At 39.7% G+C, this 15,700-nt stretch overlaps 1 protein-coding gene across 5 annotated transcripts in view; it reads right to left on the bottom strand.

Moving 5' to 3' along the window:
• The window catches only part of ebf1a (EBF transcription factor 1a), a 139,629-nt gene that overhangs the window by 114,866 nt on the left and 9,063 nt on the right, over positions 1–15,700 (bottom strand). For all 5 annotated transcript variants that reach the window (XM_058797916.1, XM_058797917.1, XM_058797920.1 and 2 more), the window contains 2 exons: positions 11,209–11,282; positions 6,490–6,558 (listed from right to left, as the gene is read on the bottom strand). In XM_058797916.1, the coding sequence (XP_058653899.1) occupies positions 6,490–6,558; positions 11,209–11,282 (143 nt within the window). The remainder of the gene's footprint in view (positions 1–6,489; positions 6,559–11,208; positions 11,283–15,700) is intronic.

The following is a 15,700-nucleotide window of genomic DNA, read 5'->3' as shown; positions in this document are numbered from 1 at the left end:
CCAGTGGAGAGAGGCAGAGAGGGGATGTTTTCCCAGCATGCCCTTTACAGGGAAATCTGAGGCTGCTTAAGAGTAGACTGGGAAAAATATCAGGTTTAACATTAATAAGTTGTATATGTGGACTTGCATTTAAAAAAGTGATTGGGAGAGTAGAGTGCATCTGTTGCTGCAGAACTAGACAGGAAGCCGCCCTGAAGCTGCGGTGACATCACCTTCCCCGGGAGGAGTACTTCCTCTCTGACATTCCTCAATCAACACACACACACTCATGAGGAAATGGCATACATCAACAATACCCTCCATATGAACACACACAAACACACGGTCTCACCTGCACACAAGCTTCTTAAAACAACACCAGTCTAATCTGCATCACCAGTAGTGTTTTAAAATGAGACAGTTTGGTTATTTTTCTTGGAGTGAAAGCACATTTTTCTCTTTGTTTTACTCTTACACACTCGGTCTCATCAGTAAGTGTTGTCAGTAGCATTGAGTGGCTAATCAGTCATCCTGTGGGTCAGATCTCTGTCTAAAGCGTGTGAAGTGGATCAGTGATCTGGCTGATCCGTGGCTCTTATCTGTGAGAGCAGAGGAGGAGACTCTGACTGCCAGGGTTTCCAGCATTAGCCTGAAGGGCCGATCAGCCTTTCCAGAGATCACAACCTTATGCCCTCTGTGTGAACAACAGGCTGGACAAGCAGAGAGACAGAAGAGCACAGAGTAAAGCAGAGGGAACAGACAGAATGTTTGCATGTTTCTGACCTGTGAATTTTGGGACTAAATTATCCATCACCGTGAATGTAATTTATGCGAAAACCAGAATTTGCAAATAAAGCTGAAATTTCATCCGATGTGTTAAAGAGCACAGATCTGTCACTACCAGGGACAATTACGCGAAATATACATTACTTTTAAAAAGTTTGAGGTCAGAAGGTTTTTGTTTTTTTTCTTAAATGAAATAAATACTTTTATTCAGCAAGGATGCATTAAATTGATCAAAAGTGACAGTAAAAACTTACAAATATATTTTTACAAAATATTTTTCTTTCAAATAAATGCGGTTCTTTTTTTTTTTTTAAATTTCTATCTGAAAACAACATTGATTAATAATAAGAACAAATGTTTCTTGAACACTTTTAGAATGATTTCTGAAGGATCATGTGACTCTAGACTAGAGTAATGGCTGCTGAAATTTCAGCCACAGAAATAAACATTTTATTCACATCTTTGTGTTTTTCATTTAAGCTTTTTAAATCATTGTAGAGATGTTTCTGATCAAATCTGCTTAAATATATGAGGAAGGAGAGCTGTGTTCTGTTCAAAGTGTAACTGTAGCTTAAATCCTTGTGTATGGAATCTATTCCAAACATAACATATATTTCAAACAGTGTAAAAAACTTATTTTGTTGAGAGTGGCAACTAATACCAACTTACTACAGTTTTACAGTAGTAAATGGATTGGAGTTATAATTACTTTGTTTCAAATAATATAAATATAATTAATTAGCTCAATGTGTCCCATTCCCATTTAGATACCTGTGTGTGTGTGTGTGTGTGTGAATGTGTGTGTGAGAGAGAGAGAGAGAGAGAGAGCAAGCAACAGAGAAGCAAAGCGGGTGCTCAGTACAGAGAGAGTAAAGACAGAATGGTAAAGTTGTCAGGGGAGGACAGCACACACAGGGCCACACACACAGGCACGGGCGAGTGGAGAGGAGTGCATGCTCTTCTTTGGGAATCATCCAGGCGGATGATGGGATTGTTGACAGTGAGCTGCATATCTTTAACCCTGTATTAACTCAGAACAGCAGAGCTTGGCCTTTTATTATTCCTGCACCGTTTGGGCTTAAGTAGGCCACACATATACACCTACACACATAGACTCACAAACACAAGCACACACACACACTCTCTCCAGGAAGAGACATTGTCATTGCATAGGAGCACATCACCTTTCAGCAGCTGTGACAGCCCAGCCTGGAGAGTCACGCACACTTTTGAAAGGCCAACGCACACATTTTCCTTCCTTCGCACTTCCTGTGTATCTCTTTCAGAGTGAAAGACTCCCCAGTTAATTTTCAAAGAGAAGGCAGAAACTTTCTTTCACTGTATTACTGTCATGGCTCACACACACAGATGCTCACGCTGAGCTCTCCACAGTCTCTCAGTCTTAATTGCCACACAATAGGCCTACAGACCGGACAGGATTACGTTAACAATGGGAGCCCCAGCCTGTGAGGATCACTCTCTGGCCACCAATTCAGAGAGCAGCTCTGTGAAATAGAGCCCGCTAATCCACTAATGCAAACATACTGCAAGAATATAACGCTGCTCACTGTCACTGTCTCTTTCCCAACCATCCAGCAAACTAGATAGATAGATAGAGATGATTTTCCCCCAATATTTTTTTATGAAAGAATTTAATACTTATATTCAGCAATTAAAGAGTGCATTAAATTGATCAAAAGTGACACTAAAAGGCATTTATAACATCACAAAAGAGTTCTATTTCAAATAAACATTGTTGTTCTTTTTTAACTTTCTATTCATCCAAAAAATCCTTAATCCAAAATAATAAAAAAAATACAATAATAAAAAATAAATAAATAAACTTATGTCTGTACTAATAGCTGCTGAAAATTCAGCTTTGCCGTCAGGAATAAATTAAATTTTCAAATATATTAAAATAGAAACCAGTTATTTTTTCATTCTAATAATATTTTATATTTTCATGTTTTTACTGTATTTGATCAAATAAAAGCAGCTTTGGTGAGCATATAAGAGACTTTTTTCAAAGACATTACAAAATCTTAACAACCCCAAACTTTTGAATAGTAGTGTACATAATCATTTTGTTTTTAAACAAACTGAAAATAAGAAATAAATTGGCAGCATTCCATAATTGCCATAATTCCATAAGGGGCTGTTCACACATTATTGTGTCTATCTGGGTTATTTTTAATTGTGTAAACAAGCATTAAATGGATGCTTTTTCAGCATATAAATCCATGAGCACTATCTGCAAGGCGCTATATCGCTTTAAAAGTAGTTTAACTTTAAGAAATGTTCAATTGCATTCTTGTGCTGTTTTTGAATAAAATGGCACATCCTGTGTGAGAGGCTCCAAGCAGAGCAGGAGTAAAAATGGTTCTGTGAAAGCCCCCCGTGAAACATTACTTCCTGTTCTGCTTTCATGAGAGCCGAAGGTCTTCTTCTAGAAGGTCAAATCTAGCCAGCAATATAGTTGCGAGCCAAAGACCTCCATTAAACATTCAGAGAAAGGGCATATCAACCCTTTCCATGGCGTTTTCCATCCTTCGCTGTGTTATTTCTTCATGAAGTGGATATCCAGATGTTGAAGATTACATCACAAATAAAGCCTTCCAGCAGGGTCAGGGCTCACGACCGAGCGCAAAGCCACAGAACTCCCACGGTTAGTGCGGGAACTCTGAACTCTCTGCACTCCGAAATCACTATCAGTGTTTAAGAGTATCCATGGTGAGGAAGGCATCAACTGCAATGTTCCCAGGGAGATAGAACGACACCTTTCCCCATTACTGTATGGCTTATTGAGCTTCAATTACTCCTAACACACACAATGATAAGAGAGAAAGAAATCGAGAGAGAGAATAAGCGAGAGAGAGAGCTTCTAAGGGATGTGAAAGAGATGAAACAGGAGGCAGTGAAAAGGCCTGCTATTAGATGTCACTGGCCTTTTGTGTCTGTGTCAATGAGAGCAGATTAAAGTATTTAAAATAATCTTACTGGGGCATTAACAGAGCTCAGAAGGTAAAAGAGGAGAAGAAAAGGAGAAGACGAGGAGTCAATCACGACACACATACATTTACACATGAAATGAGATTAGATACAGCCATCCAATGTAAACTAAACACACCCTCTGAGAAGAAAGCAAGGCAGTTTTAATTTCACATGAGTAATTCAATTTACCCCAATCAGATTTTCAAAAGCTTCCCAATGAGTCCAAAAACTCTAACCCCGTCCCGTGAGCGTACGTCTCGCACTGCTGCGAGTAAAATTTGTTCTTTTAACAGTCTAATAAGGCATTGTTAGTTGGCTTTATTTCCCTGACATTCTTCTGGTTTCGCTGAAGTGGCCTGTTGTGCCGTCTTATGAGAGGAACCTAATTAGGAAATCACTTTCATTACTCTTCCAGAGGAATTAGCGCTAGCCTTGCTAATTACTGCTGTAAAACCTAATCAGCTCTTTGAAACAAGACCACACTAATGAGCTCTTATTTATTCAGCTAAATAACTTCAAGGGAAGGAAGATGCTCAAAATCATATTTTTGATGAATTTGGGAGCGCGCGCTCGTCTGGGCTTGCCGTAATTGATTCTGTTCCATCTTGCGCCTTGTTTGTTGGGAACCCCAGAATGTGAATGCGGCCAAGAAAATATTGAGAGTTCCAGTAAACTCTTCCATATCCCCCCTCTCGTTTCAAATGACCTATTTTTCAAGCTTTGAGAGACACGTGACTAATAGGAAACTGTTACTAATTCCTTTTTTATTCGCAGGCAATTAGCGATGCCCTCGCACCTGAGCCTAAAAGGCTCTGCGGTGACCTCAAGCGCAGCTGAATGACTTCACCCAGACCCGAAACGCAACCGTTCAGACCACAAACAGCTACAACAGGAGGATCTGAGGCAGACAAACTTTATGTAGGGAAACAATCAAGAAGAGTAAGTGATGGGCAGTGTGTTTGTGTGAGCGTGTGCGTTGGGTGGAGGTGATGCCACGTGGCATCGAGGGGCTGCAGCTGTCTTTGAAAGCTGTGAAGCGTTCTAGCCCAGTGAAGCAGAAATGGGCCAGCCGCACAGACACAGCAGCCAGGTAGAAGCCTCTCTTACTCTGTTACAAACACACACACACACTACACTACTGCTGGCGAACATACAGCTGTGTTCATCTGATAGCACAGGCCACTGACTTATTAACACACAGATGAGAACACACCTTTGACACTTAACCGCACTATAATCTGCAGAAATCCATGCTTAGTTTGCTTGCACCGCGGCATGATCGAGTCAGAAATGAAACCGTCTCGCCCTCAATAATAATGTGACATGGTGGTATGATCTTTTAAACAAAAACGGTAGGAGATGCGCTTCGCTGCACACGCTGCTGCCTCCAGAAGTCTTGCACATCTCCACTGCTGATTATTCAAACATGCACACTTCAGAGCACACTACATACTCAACAACCCCAAAAGGGCCTCAAAACAGCCTAGCCAGATCACTAAACAATTACTGTTTTGCAAACAAATGGCTTCTGGTCCCAGGAAGCCTTTTTTATGCTTGTTGTCAAGTTGTTTTTTCTCACTGATGGTGAATTCTTTGAAATGCTGCCTTTGATTTTCAGTGTTTTATACTGAGCAATAGAGTGTATATAGTGATATAGAGCAGCCACAGAGTGTTCACAAAGCCATCATAGAGCAACACTTGTAATTTTGATTTGTTTGAAAGTGAATTGAATTTATTAAGTGCATTATATCTGTAGTGATGCTAACATTAAACATAGGCTCTTATTTAATTTGATATGAATTAAAACAGGTTGCATAGGAAAGAAAGTACAGTCTGTTATTTGTTTGTACACTACCAATCCAAAGTTTGAGGTCGGTAATTTTTTTGTATTTTTTTTTTTATTAAAAATACACAGTATTAGAGTAAAATATTATTACAATTTAAAATAACTGTTTTCTATTTTATTATATTTTAAAATGAAATGTATTTCTGTGTGTATTTCAGAAGCCATTATTCCAATTTTCAGAACAGCATTTACTTCAAATATAAATCTCTTGTAAGATTATTAATGTCTTTACTGACATCTTTGATCAACTGAATGCATTCTTGCTAAACAAAAGTATTAATAAATTTCTTTCAAGAAAAAAAAAGTCTCACTGACCCCAAACTTTTGAACAGTAGCGTATATTGGTATACACTGGTAGTGTATAAAGATTTATTTTCTTCTTCATTTTGGGCCTTAATTGTTTTAGGAAAATGGAGTGTGGGAGGGAAACTTAGAGCAAAAATGTTCCTGTGTCAAATTAAATATGGAATCTACCCTGACAAACTCTGCTACACTCTTAAAAATAAAGGTGCTTCACGATGCCATAAAAGAACCTTTTTGTCTAAATGGTTCCATGAAGAACCTTTAACATCTGAAGAACCTTTTTGTTTCACAAAAGGTTCTTTGTGGCGAAAGAAGGTCCTTAAGATTATAAAAAGTTAAGAAACAGATGGTTCTTTAAAGAACCTTTGAATTAATGGCTCTTTGTGGAACCAAAAATGGTTCTTCTATGGCATCGCTGTGAGGAACCTTTTAAGCACCTTTATTTTTAAGAGTGTATCCTTCATAACTCACTTCATTTCAATAACGATACTTTCAACACTTCCACTGGACTTCCTGTCTAGCAAGGCGTGTAATGATCACATATGTTGAAAAGCACATACAAATATCTGATATCCAGCTCTTACCTGTCGATGATGACCGGGTCAGAGGGCGTCTCGTTACGATTGCCACAACTTTTCTTGTCACAGCAGCGGCTAAAAGAGATGGAGGGAGAGAAAGAGAGGAAGAGAGCAGTTAACCTGGGTGTTACTGCACATATGTCAGCACTGACCTCAAACACAGTGGAGAAGGGAGAGGTAACAATTATAAAGCAGTCTTTCTTTCGCTCCTCCAAGGCAGACGTTCACTCCTGCTGTACACACAGCACACAATATGCTGCCTTTCGGCCTGCGTATTAGTAATTACTGCTAACAGACTGCCCGACTCAGGGATGGTCACTGAAGGGTTAGAAATGTGGCTGATAACAGGGCAGTTATCGAGTGATGGAGAGAGAAGACGACGCCGGAGAGCAGAAAAGGGAAGAATGCAGGAGGAGAGGTGAAAATAAAGAGGGCACTTAAAGGGGACTATTTTAGCATACATCCTGGAAGGACAGAAGCTGAACTCCTCTGGTGTGACTTTAAATGCAGACCTTGAGCCAAAAACTCATCACCAAACACCAAGGACTTGTACATATGGGTACAGTCATTTTAGACACTTCCTAAACTGTTGCAACAGAGAAGGAAATACAATTTTTAAATACATTAATTGTTTTCTGTCTTGCCACAGTTTTGAAAGTGTCTTTTTCTGTTCTAAAGAAGGGGGTGTGCCAATACTTTTGTCCATATAGTGTATTTATGATGTAATATTTCTATAAATAAATTATTTTTAATTATAAATGAAAACTATAAAAAAAGAAAAAAAATCAGCTTTCCATTGATGTATGGTTTGTTAGGATCGGACAACATTTGGCCGAGATACAACTATTTGAAAATCTGGAATCTGAGGGTGCAAAAAAATCTGAATACTGAGGAAATCGCCTTTAAAGTTGTCCAAATTAAGTTCTTGGCAATGCATATTACTAATCAAAAATGATGTTTTGATATATTTACGCTAAGAAATTTACAAAATATCTTCATGGAACATGATCTTTACTTAATATCCTAATGATTTTTGGCATAAAAGAAACATTTATCATTTTTACCCATACTATGTATTTTTGGCTATTGCTACAAATATACCCCAGCGACTTAAGACTGGTTTTGTGGTCCAGGGTCACATGTGTATATATGTATGTATGTGTGTATATATTATTATTATTATTATTATTATTAAATATAATTGATAGATTTATGAACTTTATATATACTTATATATACTTTTTATAATTGATATTTCTTTTTATAGTTAATGAAAACATAAAAAAGTCGGCACACCTAGGCTAGGCTCCAAAAAATGTTATAGTTAATAAAATTATATTGTCTTGATGCGCAACCTATTATCATCCCCTAAATATCAAATCAATCAAAGTGTGATGATGGTTTAGTATATTAGTCAAACAGCCCTCTCAAATCTGAATGGTTGTTTTTTGCCAGAATAAATCTGCACCAATTTTATTGCAATACCTTCTTGCTCTATATTTAATCTCATAGGTTACTCTGCATGGGACAGCAGAGGAGAGCAAGATGGATACTAGAGCATGAGCAAGTGAAAGAAGACAGGAGGAATGGAAAAGGAGGTGTATACATGATGTCTTCGGTGGATGGAGGCTGGCGGTAAACAGCAGGTGGGGCGGCGGGTTCAGGTTTCCCAGCACAGATGGCAGAGGGGCTCAATTGAGAGCGAGTATAGGGCTTGAGGCGTCATGTGATAGGAGCAGAACTGATCTGTGTGTGAGTGGGTTCCTTTAGACCCGATGAGCTTGATAACATGGATTGAGCTTGACCCCTCATTCACGTCTAAGCGCCCTTGTTAGTTTGGACACAGTGTGGTCAGGCTTCTGTCTCAGTTTACTCTTGCTGTCGTATTTTTACCTTCCTCTGCTCTCATTTCCTCTCACTCCTCTGAGAGCAGTCAAATCTTTAGCAATGTTCTCTCAGAAGTGGGTCATACAGGAGCAAAGCTTTCTGGGATGCAAGGGGTGGGCACAGATGGATTTGACACTCCGATAACCCAATAGTCAGCCGGAGCCCATGGGAAACCACAAGACGGCCGCCCACCACCACCCGTGAACCTCCGAGCCCCCCCATCAACGCTATGCTAATGACTCCATGCATGCTCTGGCTTCATTCAGGGGGATTTTTTGCTCATTCCGGCTCATTCTGCTCCATCCCAGCGGACCTGCAGGGAGACCATAATCTTTAATCTCAAGCGTTTCTTCCTGCTGTAGCATTTGAAGAAATTAAATCCAAATTGCTGCACGTAATTACCAGGATGTGGCCCGCGCTGATGCCATTAAAGCTGAACTGCCCTTAGCCCAGCTTCTTTACAGACAGCAGCTCTAAAATAGCCCCCAAAACCAAACAAAACCGCATTTCTCCAACTGTGACCACCCAGCCTTTAATAATCTGGCCAAGTTTGTGATGTTTCATCTGCACCACACAAACCAAACAAAACCTCATCAATCCGTGCATATGAGGATGTGGAACTCCATCATAAAGAGCCCAGAGTTGCGTTTGAGCGATTGTTTCTAGCCTTGCCTCTGAGCGAGTTGTTTGGGAAAATGCGTCTCTGTCTCATGCTTGCAGGCCCATGCGGCACCATATGGCTAATGGCAAGGCGTACAGCAATTAACAGCCCTGATTAATGGAGAGCAGTCTAATTGCAGACTGGTAATTGTGCCTTTCTCTCAGCACAGGCTCTGCAACGAAACACCATATACAGATGAAGAAGGGGAAAAGGAGGAAGATAGAGACGAGAATGGGTTGTTTACTTATTTGAAATAGATGCTTTTCATTTTCGCCTGCTTTTGGAAAGCTCTTTGGTATGAAACAGAGTACAGACATTTGCATTTGTGGGACCTTAAGGGTACCAGTAGCGAGATGTGATCTGTGTAATCCTACAGTGGCAGATCAAAGCCGACGTGGTGAGCCTTTGTAGACACGTATGGTACTAAGTGTTTGTGTCAATACACGTCTTTAAATCAGCAACTATTTTGAAAGAGCGATAACAGAAGGCTGCGCGCGCGCACGTGTGTGTGTGTTAGAAAGGCAGTGAGGGGGAGCGAAAGATTGAAAGAGAAAGAGGAGAGAGCCTTGGCTCGCCTGCACATATTTCATTGTCAGAACTCAAAGCAAGCTGCATTCATTAGCTGTGGAATAACAAGAGGATTCTTATTGAGTAATGAGTTTTTCCTTGTCCTAATTAACCAAGCATGAGTGGTATATTTTTAGTAGAAAACTGTTCAAATGCTCTCCACTTCAACCAAAAATAGATGAGGACTCATCTCCACAACCCAGTTTTAAGTGCAAGGAATTTATCTTTTGATTTTAATTAAAGGTGCATGGCTTTCTCTCGTTCTTTCTTTTTCTTGCAGAGCAGGAAGTGGATGACCTGGATAGAGATTCAGGAAGGGAGAGAGACAAGGGTTGCTCTGAACTTAAGGTCCATCTTTGTTCATTTTTCATCTCTTAAAACTCCATTACTTATGCTGTCGCTACAAACAGGGATGTGCAAAATTCAGAATTGGCTCCCTTTCAATTCAATAATGTGAATTTAATAGGAAGTTAAATATGCATATCTGCAAATGAATGAATAATGGCTATTTTTTTGTTTAAGTCAAATTATCTGCTTTTATGGTGCTTTTTGGCTCTATATGGGGAAAAAGCAGCATAATCAATTCTGTCTAACATCTCTATTTGTTTTCAGCAGAAGAAAGTAAGTCACACAGTTTTGAAACAACACGAGTTTTTCATGTTGTTTTCATGTTTGGACAAACTATTGCTTTAACATCTAATATATCATCCATCCATTCATCGATCTATATCTAAGACTACACTTTTCTCAAAATTTCAAACAAGTTCAAAGTTTGTATTGACAAACTTTGCTTTTTAGTTCAAATTAGTTTAGTTAAAAATTTCATTTGCAATTAGTTATTCAAATTGCAATTCTGCATCCTTTTGCTCAGTTCAAATTCAGTACAAATGCAGGAATTACAATTCTGGCACACAAAATGAACTGTACAGAAGTGTATTTCTCTGCTTGCCTTTTGTGTGTGTGTATTTATGTCATCAAGAAATAAAATAAGCACCACCAATCACTGAAACATCAGCCTCCAAAAATAGAAATACTGCCTGGCATCTTTTTTGGACAAAGCCAAGCTTTGATTTCTAAGGCTGAGGCAGAGTCTGGGAAAAGAACACTTCTAACTCTGATAGGAAACAGGCTGGCGTAAGTTTATCAGGATCCCATTTGGACTGGTGAAAAATGATCTGGGAGTGTCTTGTGTAATAGTGCATCGTAAGTCTAAACTTGAGCCTTGATATAAACGTACTGCATCCCTCTTAAATAGAAGTAAACTGTTTATACCGGTTTTGACAGACGTGTATGATAAATTAAAGAATAATGATCTGACCTTTCAGCAAATTTATAGAAATGTTAATCTATCCTCCCCCTTATGTCTAATTTTACAACAGGACTTACACACAGCTGTGTGTGTGTGTGTGTGTGTGTGTGTGTGCAGAAAGCTCAGTCCTGTCACACTAACGCTGGATCCAGAGGTCTGCTGTCTTGCCAAGACCAAAACGATGCCAAAGTAAAGCTCTCACAGTCAGCGGGCAGAGCTTGGTAAGGAAGGTTCAAGAGCTTGATTGTGTAATAGTGAAGGAGGGAGTGTGGTATACTGTGTGTGTGTGTGTGTTTCTCACCTGCACATGATCTCGTGCGTCAGCAGGACCCTGCACATCTCTGGGTTTTTGTCTTGCCCTTCATAGATAATTGCCTGATGAACAAGAGAAGGTGGAAAAATGTGGTTAGAGAAAATTGACAAACAACATTTTCTCCTTGTGGTGTAAATGCTCTGAGCATGCACAAATTTCCATGACTAACTCTCTGGGTGTTTAAATCCTATCATGAAAAGAATTGAATGTCTGTCTGCATCGTTTCACTGAAACAGAAACATTATGACATCACATCATTATGCCATACACACAATGTAACACTCATAGGTGGTTAACGTGACCCTTCTTCCATCTGGCAGAGGACTGCCATTGAAAGATCTCATGCAGCATGGGAATGATCAGGTCGGTTTTAGTTTCTGTTATCAGAAAGTTCTGTTCATTTGGTACCATGTTTCTCACTCTACACATTGGGCTCTGAATTTCATAGATGTCTTTTCGTTTCAGCTAATCAATCAATCAATCAAAACTGCCCCGTGCACCATGGGAATGCTTGTACAGAGTCTGTGTGCATGGTGGGCCGTCTATGACCGAGCCAGGCTCAAAGTGGCCAATTTAATGCCCACTTACCTGCTGCAATGGAAAACGATCCCTAACCGCCTCTCTGAGAGCTTAAACTTGGCGCATCACATTCGGTTATGTGAGAACCAATGGTGTTTGGTGTTTGGTGTCAAGCAACACACAAAGTTTGAACATGCACATCTGTGATTCATTGAATAAAGACTTAGATTTCTGTGTGATTCACATAACACTATTGCTTAAATGATCTATTCTTGAATGTACTTGGGAAAGAGCAGTGTGATCATTCTGTCCAACATCTCTATTTATGTTCCACAGAAGAAAAAGTCATACAGGTTTGAAATGATGACGAATCTAATATATTGTTATTACTGGTAACTGATAACTGGAACTGAGTTTATTTCTTTTGTTCTACATTTGACACTAACTACCATTGCTAGATGTTTATTTTAACAGAGCAGCACACAATTCACAATGAGAATGTGTTTGCGATTCAAATTGCATGTAAGAATGTTCATGTAACTGTCATTTTTAACTAAAAAGTTTGTCAAGACAGTTTGATAGATGGACAGATAGATAAATAGATTCCAATTCAACTTCCTGTGGGGGTGTGGTTAATTCAATTCCAATTCACTCCCATGAATTGAAAAGAGGCCTGAATTTTGCACAATCCTGCATTGTATGCTCTTGGCAACATTCAGCACCATCATTTGTTGCTCGTTGGTTTAATTAAAAGCAGACATAGAGAATCCAAAGAACTATGTGTGTAGTGTTTGTTGGACTGTGCAGATTACTGTCCTATTATGTCATAGCGGACCACCCTTGCCACAGTGCCCACCCCCCACAGGCATCCAGGGCTCACAGATTGGTTAATAATACAGAAATACAAAACATTATTGCTCAACAAAGCACCCTTATTACTACATGAGAAAAGATGTTTGTGAAGTGAAAAGAGATAAAGGAGGACAAACAGATAAACCGCTTAATTACAGGTCCCTCTAAAGAAGTGTTGTACTCCAGCTAGTGTGAAATAGCCCTCTAGGAAAGATGTGTGCGTGTGAGCTGCCATAAGCCCGCATCTGTGAGACTCTGTGCATGTGTATGCATTCACGCATGTATTTGTGCATTAGCATGTGTGTGTTTATGTGTGCGGCAAGCAGTTGGGCTGCCAGACTGGAGCATAGCGAGCCATCTGGCCCAGCTAACACTTCATCCAAAAACCTCAGCTTTGTTTCCATCCTCCAATTCCACACAAGATGTCCCCCACAGCCGTGAATCAGTGACTCTACTCAAAACATACACACACTGCAGCCTATTAACAGGCTGCTCTCTGTCACACACACACACACACTTAAACCCGATTGCCATGAATCACTCCCTCTTTCTCTCTGAACACACATATACATGCCACCCATGGCAACTGAAGACACAGAAAAACAGCTGATGTTTCTAATGAGGAACTGTTTCCCTCACAAGTGCACAATGCTTTTTCAATTACATGAAACACTTGTTTGAAAACAAGTTTTATAAGTAAAGCATCAGGCCCAGAAAAAAAGAAGAAAGTTTATTCATATTTGATGTTTTTTTATTTCCTGTCATTGCTGTGACTTGAGGACATAGGTGATCGGGGACATTTGTTTGTTAGGTTTCACATTGTGGAAATGAGGGTCAAGGTCCTCTAAAAGCGCACAAGCATGCATCACTGTCTGAGCCTAGAGCCTCGACCCCGCAGGCTTTCTGAGAGGAAGCGGGAGGCAGAGAGAGCAGTTCAGGCCACACAAAGACGTCCTCTACACCACCACACATTCATTTCATATATAAGACCGGCTATTTATCACACAAAGCCCCTGCAAACAGACTCGGAATAACTCCATGCCGAGAACAGTATATAAGTGCCTGGAAAAAGTCTGAAAACAGTTTGTCAATTTCTCCTCAGAGGCAAACACAACAATGGTCGTGCATCCTCCTCTGGATTCGAGCTAGTGCAGCACCAAGCGTCTTTGGGTGGATTTTTCTGTAGCCCCTGACGTCACGTCTGTTGTGCAAAGGCAAAATGCAGCATATTGTTTATGATAAGATTGAACTTTGGTCTCTTAAACCAGGGGTTTTAACCTAACAAAAATATAAAATATATATACATGCACAAATATACTGTAACAAAATTTATTTTAGGACTGTAAAGAGTAAATGTAAATCTGCTGTGGAGTTATATTTATTATGAAAAGTGCTGTACAAATAAAGTTGAATCTAAATTGTTCTTTTGTTTTTTAGGTATATATAACTTAGTTTTATACATCTAAAATCACTCTAATAGTATGCAGAAAAATATATAGTGTACTACATACAATATAAATTAAGTAATTTAATAAAATGCTAAAACCAAAGTAAATCATTTATTTTAAAATTAATGATATAATAATAATAATATAGGTATAGGTAATAATGTATTTATTAAATACTATAGATTAGGGGTCATTGACACTGAAAAATTGAAAACACCTTGTCTTAGACTATGATCAGTCTTGTGTCATGTGGGTTTGGTTCAGTTATGCTCAGATTTAGAGAAAACTTAATATCAAAACCGATATCAAATCAATTAAAATTCAATCAGAAAATCTTTTCTTTTTCATTGTTGGTGTAGCAGTACTGTGTTTTGCTTTTGTGGGACTTTGGTTTAATTAAAAGCAAAAATTGAACACTACTGTATCAAATATCTTCACTTTTCATCACCAAGTTGCAACAAATACGTCTTTAAGATTATGGTGTATAGTAATTTTGAATGCTTCTTCTTTCCTAAAGATTTCACATTTTCAATGTGAGTAGACTTAATCACTGGGATCTTTAGGCCCTCAAAGCTTGTGTGTGTAAATATTTGCAAATGAGCAGCATTAAGCCTTTATGTGGCCTGGCACAGAGCGGCCATTCACGTCCTATCTGACATCATCAGAGTCTCCAAACAGCTAGTGATTGCAGGAAATATCTAATATAGGAGATTTGTGTCACTTTGTTGCATGTCGTATACTTTGAGGAAGTGTTTCTGGCATGTAAACACACCCTATTCCTTAATTAACAGGAAAAATACGTACACAAGCAGAAAGAACGGCAGAGACCTCCCTCTCTCCCGTGCAAATTTATTTAGGAATCTGCCCGAAGCTTAGCTCTAGAAAACACACACACAGCAACAGGCGAGCTACAGCTCAGAGTTACCAACCAGTTCCAGCCCAGCACTTTTCTGAACAAAGCTCTCCTTAAGGAGGGCCACGGAGCGCATGAAACATGCATGGCACGGTGCGCCGAGGTGTGTGTGAAGCTTTCATTAGGCCCTGATGCTGCTTTTAATGCATATTTTATATTGCACAAACTGCTCCTCAAATCTCGTTTCAGAGCCGCCAGTGCCGCCTTGAACTGACAGCCGCATCTGAGGCATGTAAACAATGCACTGTAAATACATGAAAACACATTTCCCTCTTTGTTACCATCACGCTAGCGTGTCAACGCAGTGTGTGTGCGCATTAAGCCCGCGTATGTGATTTGCTTTTGTTCTGCGCTTCAGCTGTTGAGGGAAACAGTTGGATGGAAGGATAAAGAGCGAGAGAGAGAGTCTTTTACCGCATTGTCTTCATCAGATCTGTCACGAGCTCATGCGTTGATCACAGATACGGCCTGTCAGCTTGACACCCGCTCCATCTCTCCTCACCCGCGCCAACCGTTCCCACAGGCAAACCGAGAAAGCGCATATGGGTTTATTGGGAGTGTGAGCACAAGACGACCGCTGAATATGTCAGTTTTATGCACTGAGTGTGAACTGTTTTGATCCTTGCAGCTCTAGCCCAAGTTGTTTAATTGTCTCTAATAGCTGTGCGTATGTACAGAAGCTAACTGTGTGGTCAGGCGACTGGACTTTACCGCCTTGCTAAGTGCTAAAGAGAAGTGTGTGTTGAAC

The sequence above is a fragment of the Onychostoma macrolepis genome, chromosome 14 (assembly GCF_012432095.1).
Source record: "Onychostoma macrolepis isolate SWU-2019 chromosome 14, ASM1243209v1, whole genome shotgun sequence".
Lineage (NCBI taxonomy): Eukaryota > Metazoa > Chordata > Actinopteri > Cypriniformes > Cyprinidae > Onychostoma > Onychostoma macrolepis.
The sequence above is the reverse complement of the archived record's forward strand: the minus strand, read 5'-3'. Positions and strand labels throughout refer to the sequence as shown.